Source organism: Narcine bancroftii, chromosome 1 (genome assembly GCF_036971445.1).
Source record: "Narcine bancroftii isolate sNarBan1 chromosome 1, sNarBan1.hap1, whole genome shotgun sequence".
Classification (NCBI taxonomy): Eukaryota; Metazoa; Chordata; class Chondrichthyes; order Torpediniformes; family Narcinidae; genus Narcine; species Narcine bancroftii.
In genome coordinates, this window is record NC_091469.1 from 332802642 (window position 1) to 332814686 (window position 12045).

The 12045-nt window shown below is 42.1% G+C and overlaps 1 protein-coding gene across 8 annotated transcripts in view; it reads left to right on the plus strand.

Annotated features, from left to right (window-relative positions):
- Positions 1-12045, plus strand: part of ulk4 (unc-51 like kinase 4) — a 655266-nt gene that overhangs the window by 587352 nt on the left and 55869 nt on the right. For all 8 annotated transcript variants that reach the window (XR_011348088.1, XM_069908808.1, XM_069908832.1 and 5 more), the window contains one exon: positions 3501-3686. Coding sequence is in view for 7 of the 8 variants with exons in the window: in XM_069908808.1 (XP_069764909.1) it covers positions 3501-3686 (186 nt within the window). In the remaining variant the exon portion in view is untranslated. The remainder of the gene's footprint in view (positions 1-3500; positions 3687-12045) is intronic.

The following is a 12045-nucleotide window of genomic DNA, read 5'->3' on the forward strand; positions in this document are numbered from 1 at the left end:
GCTGCAAGGTAAGGAAAATGAGGAAATAAGCTATAAATCTAAACAAATGTGGGAAAAGGATTTAAACAAAGATAAAGAATGAAGCATGGGAACAGTTATGTTCTGGAACTATGAAGAATACAATAAACACAAGGTTACGCATGATACAGTATAATTGGTTACACAGGGTATATATCACTCCTCAAAAATTAAAAGAATGGGATCCAACATTATCAGATAGGTGTTTTCACTGTAAGAAGGAAATGGGAACAATGCATGCAATTTGGGCATGTACAAAAATGAATACATTTTGGGAAGAACTAAATCAAATAATAAATAAAATCACAAAAAATAACATACCAAAAATCCAGAGATCTTCCTTTTAAGTAACATAAGAAGTAAAGAATTAGGCCTCAAATTGGATAAAGCACAAAAAAGATTTATTATGATAGCCTAAGCGATAGCAAAAAAAATGTATAATGTCAACTTGGAAAATGGAAGAGAGCCTGAGAATGCAGCAATGGTACATGGAAATGAATAAATGTATTCCATTAGAAAAAATAACATACAATTTAAAAAATAAAGTCACATTGTTCAAATTTGGGACCCATACATGGAACATAACAGAGAGAGCTTGCCTCATACCTCCATACCCTAAAATGATAAGAAGACAAAACTATTTGATTTAGTGTATAAAAGTAGAGGACACATTTTTTTGGTTTGTTTTTCCTTCGTGTGAAGACATTGTTTTATGGTTTTATTGTATTGTGTATGTTGAATATTTATTGGTTTTGGAGGGGTGGGGGGGTTGGAAGGGGGAAAAAGGGGGGAAATGCCATTGTGTATATTTAATGAGAAATGTTTGTACATATTTTGGTTGTTATGGTTCAGTGTGAAAAATGAAAAATAAAAAATTTTTTAAAAAAAAGAGATATTGGTCTACAGCAGCAATGATCAAAGACTCACACCACCAGATTCAGGAACATCTGCTATCCCTCCACCATTAGAATCCTCAACAACAAACTCAATCAGGGACTCATTTAAGTACTCTTACTAGATTTTATAGATATTTTTTATTCTCTCTTTATTGTACAGTCAGATTGTTTACATTTGTTATTTGTTTACAGTTCTTTATGTGTTGAAATATATACAGTGTGACAATTTTCTATGCACTACCAATAGGAGGTCATTCTGCCTCACCTGCAGAAAACGAATCTGAGAGATACCTTTACTCTCTCCACTATCAAGTTATTAATGTATCATGGAGGGTGGTCATTCCTGCTGATCATCTCCTTTGGCTTGCCTATGTGGAGACTCAGTTTGTAAAACACGAAAGTCTGCAGACACCATGGTGGAAGTAAAGACACAATGCTGATAAAGATAATCGCAAAGATAAGATACATTACCAACTTTTCAGGCTTGTGCCCTTTGTCAAGGTATGGTAAAATGTCAGCAGGTGCCCAACCAAATGGTGATTATCTTTGCTGTAAAAAGTACACTGTTTGCCCTGGTGTGTTTCTCCAGCACTGTGCTAAGACTCAGGTTGCTATTCTTGCACATTATCACAAGATTTTCCACCTCTCCTCTGAAGAGATACTCATCATTGTTGCTAATGATGTCATATCATCTCCAACGTTGATGACTCTGTTGGAGCTGGATCTGGTGTTGCCGTCATGGGCCAGTAGTGCGAACAGGAGTGGGCTGAGCACACAGCCCTAAGGTGCACTAGTGCTTAGCGTGACTGTGTTTGATATTCCTCTACTGACTTGGACATACTGTGGTCTTTCCATTAGGAAGTTCAGAATCCAGTTACAGAGAGGGGTGTTGAGTCCCAGCGAGGACAGCTTCTCCACCAGCTCTGGGGAATGATCTTATTAAATGCCAGGCTGAAGTCAATGAACAGCAGCCTGGTGAATGAGGTGGTCAGGATGGAGTGGAGGGACAAGGCTGTAGCATCATCAGTAGAATGCTTTCTTCTATAGGTGAATTGAAATGGGTCCAGTTTTTCTTGGAGGTGCCTTTGATGGTGCTTTGTTGCGTTCCATCACGGACAATCAAAGCATTTCATAATGCTAGAGCTTGGTGCCACAACGCAGTGTCTTTGAGCCCTGTTACTGTCACCCTCATGGGTATCATGACGGCGATGGCTGTCTTGAAACCTGTGGGGACGATGGACTGCTCCAGTGAGGTGTTGAAGATGTCTGTAAAGACATCTTGCAATCCTTCAATACCCGTCCAGGTATGCTGTCTGGTCCCACTCCCTTATGTGGGTTCGCCCTGGATATGGATCTCACCTTGACCACAGCTGTGCAAGGAGTCTGTTCATCAGAGGAACACAGATCTTTCTTCGGCATCAGTCTGTTCTTCTAGTCAAAGATGTTCAGTCTGTCCAGAAGGGAGGCATCATTGTCTTTGACTTGTAAGGTTGACCTGTGATCTGTCAGAGGGGTGTTAAGAAAAGAAAATTACTTTTGTCAACAAATAGTGGAGTCTGGAAATCCCGAGTGGATGTGGAAGGAGTTTACTTTCACGAAGTATCTGGGTGATTTCTTGAAGGCCAGGACCTGCAGGGCTCTGGAATAAGAGCTCGGTGGTGGGATTAATGTGAAGACTGTTATTGGTGTGGATAACATGGAATTTACTCTGCCACGGATTTCCAAGATTCCTTTTTCTTTGGTTGTGTATAATACCAACCTTGAGGAATGACTCAGGCCTGAAACGTCGGAAATATATCTTAACTTCCTATGTACGTTGTGAGACTGGCTGAGTTCCTCCAGCATTTCTGTGTTTTGATTACAAATGCAGTGTCTGCAGACGTTCATGTTTTACTCCAGAATGCTGACTTTCACATTTTTCAGAGATCAAAGCAGTTGTCTCATCACTTGGAGCATTGCAACTCACCTCATTTCATCAAAACAAAACAATACCTTCTCCATGGCAAACCCCAGGGGCTTCTACTCTATTAGAATAGAGTTTCTCTAAAACCAAATCACTGAAGAGACTGCAAACCCATGTGGGTCATGCTAAGTAATATCTGCTGGAAACTCTCCAGGCAGCATTGGTGAAGAGAGAAACGGTGAATGATTCGGAACCTGCAGCAGAATGGATTCAAGTTGAAATTAAACAGGCTTTAAGAGACCATAAAGTGGGATGATGCACATCTATACTTATATTTCAGACTAAAACAATCACTTGGATTAAATTGAAGATAAATATTAATTTGGGCATGGGTACTAAAGAGTCAGTGGTGGGAGATTGTTTCAATGAGCACCTTTGTTCTGTTCCACTGCAAAGTGGAATTCCAAATCCCATTATCACACCAATATTCTATCCTGGGAAGATTTTCTTGTTTATCTCCATTTGTTTTTTCTATGAATTTTGAGTGGGGGCAATCCAGTGAGATCACAAGAGCAGTTTTGAAATGGGAATCATTGATGAATGAGAAATGTCTGAAGGAAAGGCTTTGGCTTTAAGATGCAAGTGTAACTGGTCTGTTATAACCAGTTTCTGTCAATCTCCAGCTTCCCAGCCATGATCCAGATGTGCGCAAGAGTTCACTGCATTCCCTGTCTCTCATGGTCCAGCTGTACGGAGGTGAAAACCAAGACACCCTATGCCCAGAAAATGTACACTCACTCACTGAAGCATTGAGAGGTCAAAGAGATTCAAAACAGCAGAAACTTCTACTTCGGGTCATCAAAAGGCTGGTGAGTATCCTTTCCCAACACTGGGCTTTGTGTATTAACAAGGGAGTTGGTGCACTAGACTCCTGGTTGTGTCAACCTGTTAATATCCATCGTGCATGCTGCTTGATGAAACGCAGTGAATGCTGAACAATGAAGAGGCTGAGCTTTTGCCCTCTGCCTGTTGATTGTCTTCAGTAATATTGGCAGTTGTACTTGGTGCACACTCGGGTGCATGAGATTGGTCTATATTGAAGTTTCAGAGGAACATAGCATGTGCTATGAACTGAAGAGGTTTTTCTAGTCAAATCCCATAAAAAAAACTTGCAAATCATGGGAAATTTTGACTTCCTGTCCAACAGACCCCAATCTGTGAATATAGTGAACAACATTAGTCAGGTGATTGAGTTCAAGAGCTCACTGGGAGCATTGTGTTCAATTCTGGTTGCCTCATTGCAGGAATGACGTAGAAGCTTTGGAAAGGGTGCAAAAAACATTTACCAAACATTGCCTGCATTAGAGAACATGCCATCAGAAGCAAGGGTGACAGAGCTAGGGCTTTTCCCTTTGGAGTAACAAAGGATGAAAGGTGATCTACTGGAGGTATATAAGATAATGAAGTGCTTAGATAGGGTGGGCAGCCAGCACCTCTTTCCTGGGTTGACAATAGAAAATAGCAGAGGAGATCTGTTTAAGGTGACTGGAAGAAAGTTTAGGGTAGATGTCAGAGGTACGTGTTTTACACAGAGAGTGGTGGGTGCCTGGGATGCATTGCCGGGGTTGTGGTGGATGCTGGTACAATAGGGACATTCAAAAGCCTCTTGGACACATGGATGTAATAAAAATAGAGGGTGATGGATGTGAGGGAGGGAAGGGTTAGATTGATGTGGAGAATGTTTCCATAGGTCAGCCCACATCCTGGGCTGAAGGGCCTATACTGTGCAGCAATATTCTATATTCTGCTATATCTGTGGCATAGTATTCATGCCCCTATATTTTATGTTTTATAGTCTAATAATCAAGGATGGAAGGGAGCAGGATTTTGAAATAGTAAATGAAGAGGTCACTGATGAAGGATCAGGAGGAGTTGAAAGGTTTTATTTATCTTAACTGTACTAAGACATTTTGTTCAATCAAAAGAGAAGCAAGGAGAATCAGAGTGAGAACCTATTCCTGAAAAGATCTCCATATACTGTATTCAATACATATGTTAAATTAGTTAAGGATAGATGGAGAGAGTATCATACCACAATGCTGGAATTTCATTTCATCGAACCTTATGCCAAGAGATTGCTTAGCCTTAGAATGTATTATGGTAACTCAGTTGGAGCCCAGCCTGAGTCATGCAGTCTACTCTCCCAAGCTGTGAAATAGAATGGACATAGACCAGAAATAGGCCCTTCACCATGCACGAATCCAAATCAAACTAAAACCTAAGTCCATATCCCTCCATCCCCTTCATACTTATATGTCTGTCTATAAGCATCATTAAACACTTCCACAGTAATTGCAAAGTATCACCTGGAAGCACATTTAGCATAATGGTTAGCACACGCGATTACAGCACCAGTGGCTCAGGTTTGAATCTGCTGCTGTCTATCAGGAATTTGTACATACTCCCTGTGTCTGTGTAGATTTCCTCCAGACGCACTGGTTTCATAGAACACTACAGCATGGGGCAGGCCTTTTGGCCCTCGATGTTGTGCCAACTCATATATTCGTTTAAAAAGTACTAAACCCTCCCTGCTCTATAATCCTCTATTTTCCTTCCATCCATGTGCCTGTCTAACAATCTTTTTAATGCCCCTCATGTTTCAGCCTCCACCACCATTCCTGGCAAGGCATTCCAGGTACCCACAACTCTCTATATAAAAAAACTTACCCCTGATGTCTCCCCTAAACTTCCCTCCCTTCACTTTGTACATATGTCCTCTGGTGTTTGCTGTTCCTGCCCTGGGAAACAGGCGCTGGCTGTCCACTATCTATGCCTCTCATAATCTTGTAGAACTCTATTAAGTCTCCTCTCATCCTTCTATACTCCAAAGAGAAAAGCCCGACCTCTGCTACCTTGCCTTATAAGACTTGTTTTCCATTCCAGGTAACATCTTAGTAAATTTTCTCTGCACCCTCTCTATAGCACTTCCACATCCTACCTATAATGAGATGACCAGAACTGGCCTCTCTACTCCTGAACTCAATCCCCCTATTAATGAATCCCAGCATTCCATACGCCTTTTTAACGAATCTATCAACCTGTGCGGCAACCTTGAGGGATGTATGGATTTGAACCCCAAGGTCCATCTGTTCATCCACGCTCTGAAGTAATTGACCCATTAACCCTGTACTCAGCCTTCTGCTTTGCCCTTCCAAAATGTTATCACCTCACACTTATCCAGATTGAACTCCAACTACCTCTTCTCTGCCCGACTCTGCATCCTGTCTATTTCCTCTTGTAACCTTCGACAAACTTCAGCTCCATCCACAACTCCTCCAACCTTCTTTTCATCTGCAAACTTACTGACCCATCCACCCACCTCATCATCCAGATCATTTATAAAAATCACAAAAGAGCAGGGGTCCCAGAACAGATCCTTGCAGCGCTCCACTAATCACCACCCTCCAGGCAGAAACTTTCCTTCCACTGCCACTCTCTGCTTTCTACCTGCAAACCAAGGTTCTAAAGGTCCCATCCCTCATGACTTTCTGAATGAGTCTCTCATAGCAGACCTTGTCAAATGCCTTCCTAAAATCCATATAAAATCACATCTACTGCCCTACCTTCATCAATTTTGTTACCTCCTCAAAAAGCTCAATTAGACTTGCAAGGCACAGACTTCCCTTCACAAAGCCATGCTGACTACCCTTGAGTAGGCTGTACTTCTCCAAATGCTCACAGATGCCATCCTTAAGAATCTTTTCCAATAGTTTACACACCACTGACGTAATTTCCAGGATCCTCCCGATTACCTTTTTTAAACAAAGGGACTACATTTGCCATTCTCCATCCTTCTGATGCTTCCCCTGTAGCCAAAAAGGATTCAAAGATCATAGCTACTGCTTCAGTTATCTCTTCCCTCACTTCCCACAGCAACCAGGGGTATATTGCACCCTGTCCTGGGGACTTGTATATCTTGATGTTTTTAAGAAGATCCAACACTTACTCTTCCCCAAGTTCCACATTGACCAGCACACAAGCCTGTTCGATTCCGACCTCACCCTGATCAAGGAACTTTTCTCTTGTGAAAGTTGAAGCAAAGTATTCGTTTAGGACCTCCCCAACCTCCTCTGCCTCCAAGTACATGTTGCCTCTTTAACCTTTAGCAGCCCCGCCTTCATTCTCATCATCCTTCTGTTCTTCACATATGCATAGAACACCTTGGGGTTCTCCTTAATCCAAGATGCCAAGGCCTTCTCATTTCCCCTTTGAGCTCTCCTAAGTCCTTTCTTAAGCTCCTTCCTGGCTATGATATACTTCTTATGAACCCCTCCCGGTTCCTGATTCCTATATCTAATGCAATGGTTTTCAAACTGCCCCCCTTAAACTCACATTCCACCTTAAGCAATCCCTGTACCATAAGTGCTCTTTGATTAGTAAAGGATTGCTTAAGATGGTATGTGAGTGGGAAGAGAAGGTTGAGAACCATTGCTCTAGACCCAACTGTAACTGAAATATTTTGCTTGAGAAAATTTGTCATTGCCCCATTTCCTTTGGAGTTATGAAACTGTGCACATAACAAGTCAATTAGATACAATTAAAACAGTGGTTTTCAAACCTTTTTCTTTCCACTCACATACCTCTCATACTAATCACAGAGCACTTTTGGCATAGGGATTGCTTAAGGTGAATGTAAGTTGAGGGGGGCAGTTTTAAAACCACTGATCTAATGTATGCTTCCTTCTTCCTCTTGACTAACTGCCTCACCAGCTTTGTCAACCTACCCCCTTTTCCCTGCCCCAGTAGGATAAATCTTTGCTGAACCCAATACATGGTCCTTAAACTTCCTTCACATTAGTTCTGTGCTTTCACTCTTGAACATATGTTTCCAATTTACTCTCACTAGTTCCTGCCTCATCGTGTTATAATTAATCCTTCCCCAATTAAATACTTTTCCCATTTTGTCTGCTTTTATCCTTATCCATAGCTATGCTAAAGCTAAAGGAGTTGTGGACACTCACCAAAATGCTCCCCCAAACAAGAGGTCTGCCATCTGACCAGGTTCATTACACAGAATTAGATCCATTATGGCCTCTCCTCTGGTCAGCAGGTCGACATACTGTGTCAGGAATCCTTCTTGAACACACCTGACAAACTCAGCCCCATCTCTTCCCCTTGCAGTCAGGAAGTGCCAGTCAATATTAGGGAAGTTGAAGTCTTCCATAACGCCAACCCTATATTTCCTGCACCATTCCAAAATCTGCCTGTTTATCTGCTCCTTGGGGTCCTGAGAGCTACAGACCACTCTTAGTATAGTGATTGCTCCCTTCCTATTTCTGACTTCCATCCACAATGTTTCGGTGGGCACTCCCTCTGCAGCATCCTCCCTTTCTACAACCGTGATACTAACCCTGACCAGCAATGCTACTTCCCATCCCCCCCCTTACCTCCCATCCAATTCCTTTTAAAACACCTAAACCCCAGTACCTGCTCTTCCTCCAGCCAAGTCTCTGTATCAGCCACAACATCCATGCTCTAAGTTCAACCCCTTTATTCCTAATACGCCTCCCATATTCCAAAAGTGTATGGGTTTTGTAGGTTAATTGGTCACATGGGTGTATTTGGGTGACATCAGGTCATGGGCAGAAAGGGCCTGTGACTGTGCTGTATCTCTAAAAAAATAATAAGTATTGAGAGTTTATGGTCATGTACATCAGTATAATGTACAGATTCACTGAGATCCTTTCTTGCTGCAGCCACACAGATATGCAAGATACACCAACTACAGTAGTACTCATCAAATTACTACAATAGGCCAAACAAAAAAAGTCACAAGATCAAGGAACCCATGTAGATACGGGGAGAATGTACAGACTCCTTATAAGTAGTGCTGGGTTCAAACCCAGGTCACTGGCACTGAGATCTCTCCCTTATTTGAAAAAGTGTTCCTGATGTTTGCGATTTCCCTTACAGAAAAAATAGTTTCTCTCCATTTGAACTGAATTGAATTGTATATTGTCACATGTAGTAAAATACATTGGTTTTGCATGCTGTCCAGTTAAGTCAACCCATACAGGAGGTCAAAATAAATAGATAAACAATTAAGACAACAGTCGTGTTACAATAAACCAAATAGTGCTGGCTGTGGAGAAAAATACAAAAGGTAGTGCAGGGGATAGAGAAAAGAATAGTTATATAAAGCGGAAGGGACATCACCTTTTGTCAGTCTGAGATCCATTGAAGGAAAGAAACTGCCCTCGAATCTGGAGGTTCATATTTTCAAACTTGTGCACCTTCTGCCCAATAGAAGGGGGAAGCAAAGGTTGTAACCGGGGTGGAATGGGTCCTTCAATTTGTTGGTAGCTTTCCACAGACAGCGGGAGGGAAAGATGGAGTCGATTGAGAAGTTCGTTCCTGTGATGGTCTGAACTGTGTTCACAACTCCCTGCTGTTTCTTGCGGTCTTCAGCAGAGCAGTTCCTGTCCCACGCTGTGATGCATCTAGATTAGCGATGTACCTGTAAAAGTTGGTAAGAGAATCTAGACGCATGACGGATTTTCTCCGCCTTCTGGGAAAGCAGGTTCTCTGGGCTGCACTTTCTTGGTTGTACATCAATGAGATTAGACAAAGCAGATCCTCAACTTCCATGGACTACCATTTACAATATTGTTACATGGTCTCAATTAGATTATCCTTTCACCTTATAATTTCATGGAAGTAAAGCCACATTCATGTAAAGTTTTCAATATTTAAACTATTATCTTACCACCCTGTGCCACCAAACTACCCCAATTAACCTAGAAACCCTATACATTTTGAAGGTTGGAAGGAAACCCATGCAGACACAGGGAGAACATACAAACTCTTAACAGACAACGCCAGATTCAAACCTGGGCCAGTGACACTGTAATAGAGTCTCTCTACCTCTATGTTAACTATGCCACAGTCTTGTTGTTCAGGACTATATAGTTACTCAAGTGGAAATATTCACAATCTGTCTGTAAATAAAGCATCTTCTTGCAAGGTAACTATCTTGATTGTGGAAGTTAAGGATATTATAAAAATAAATTGAATAAAAATACCTTTGTATGTATTTTAAGATTACAACAGGTTCCTGTAGCACTGGAAGAGTTCATAATCTGATATATCATTCCCCCATATACTTTGCCATTTTCCAGTCAAGGATTTGACATTCCTTTTATTTGTTCAAGAGGTTTGGTGATGCTATAAAATCCAACATTCATTATTAATGCTCTCAAGAAGGTGAGCCATCTTCTAGACTCACAGCCATCGTTCTGATAGTCTCAGTTTATCAAAAAGTGGGGCTTATATACATACAAGGTCAAAGATTAAAATAATTGCTTGCACCTGTGGATATGACTGGATCCTTCATGCTTTGCAATTGAACACATCTGAAATGGACTGTTAATGCATTATAAAGCAAATGCATTTTTAATGCAATACCAAAACACTTACTGTAAAGCAAGTGTTCAAGAATGCAGCAGTTTATCATACTCCTCAAATGGATCTTATGAAATATTCATATATAATTGAAGCAATTGAAGAGTTAGGTACTGGGTCAAGAGCTGATAGTTAGACAGTTTTTAAGGTAAGAGGATCGTGAGTACATTGTTGTTCACATTGTAAAATATACATATGCCCAAAATTCTTCCTTGCAGCTGCCAACAGGTACTTATAAAGAAAAAGTGTACCAGTAAACTAACTGAATTGAGTTAAGGCAATAAATGCATAAGATAAGAAGTAAATAAGTAATCCAAGTGCAAAAAAGTGACAAAACGGAGAGGCAGTCTGTGATTAGTGTAACAAGGGGAGGTTCAAGAGGCTGTAATAGTAAAACTACAATATGCTGGAGAAGCTCAGAAGGTCAACAGTGTCCTTTATGTGGCAAAGATAAAAATACATAACTGATATTTCAGGCTTGAGCCCTTCATCAAGGTATGAGAGAATGGGTGGAAAGTGCCAAGAGAGCAAATAAGGTGTTGTTCGTCCAATCTGCAGGAGGTCATCATAGTGGGATAGTACATAAGTCCATGGGAGTATGACTCAGAATTGAAATGGTTGGCTACTGGGAGGTCTCTGTTGTTGCAGATGGAGCGAAGATGCTCAGCGCAGCGATCTCCCAATCTGCGACCGGTCTCTCCGATGTAGAGAACGCCACAAAGGGAGAACCGGATGCTGTGAATAAGTCCTGTGGATGTATGTGCTTCACTTGAAAGGCCTGCTTGGGGCCCTGGACCATGGTGAGGGAGGAGATGTGGGCACAACTGTTGCACCTCCTGCGACCACAGGGGAATGTGATGGGAGGGTGATAGCTGGGGAGGGATGAGTGCATGAGGGAATCACAAAGGGAGCAGTCCCTGTGGAAGGCCAAGAGGGGAGGAGAAGAAAAAATGTATCTGGTGGTGGGATCCAGTAGTAAGTGCTGGAAATTCCAGAGGATAATGTGTTGGATGCGGAGGCTGGTGGGGTGGTAGGTGAGGATGAGGGGAATTCTATGTTTGTTGCGTCTAGGGGCAGAGGGGCCAGGGCAGATGAGCAGGAAATGGAGGAGATATGGGTGATGGCTGAGTTGATGGTGGAGGAGGGAAGGCACGTTTGTGGAAGAAGGCAGACATTTCGGAAGATCTGGACTGGAAGACCTCATCTTGGGAGATGGAGAAATTGAGAGAAGAGAATGGAATCTTTACAGGGGGCAGGGTGAGAGGAAGTGTAGTCAAGGTAGTTGTGGGAGTTGGAGGGTTTATAGTATATGTTGGTAGAATGCTTGTATCCCAAGATGGAGACAGAGAGATCCAGGAAGGGGAGTGTGTTATTGGAGATGGGCCTGGTAAGTTTGAGATCGGGTGGAAGTTGGCTGTGAAATGGATAAAGTTGACAAGCTCATCGCGTGTGCATGAGACAGCCCTGATATAATCATCGATATATTGGAGGAAGAGTTGAGGGCTCTTGCCTGGGTAGGCTTGTAGCATGGATTGCTCCACAAAGTCAGAAACAGGCAGGCATAGCTGGGACCCATGTGGATACCCATAGCTGCTCTTTTAATTTGGAGGAAGTGAGATGAGTTAAAGAAGTTATTTAGAGTGAGGACAGGTTCTGCCAGGCAGAGGAGAGTGGTGGTAGAGAGTGGCTGGTCGGGTCTTTGGTCCAGGAAGAAGTGAAGTGCTTTCAATCCTTCTGTGTGTGGGATGGAGGTATAAAGGGATTGGA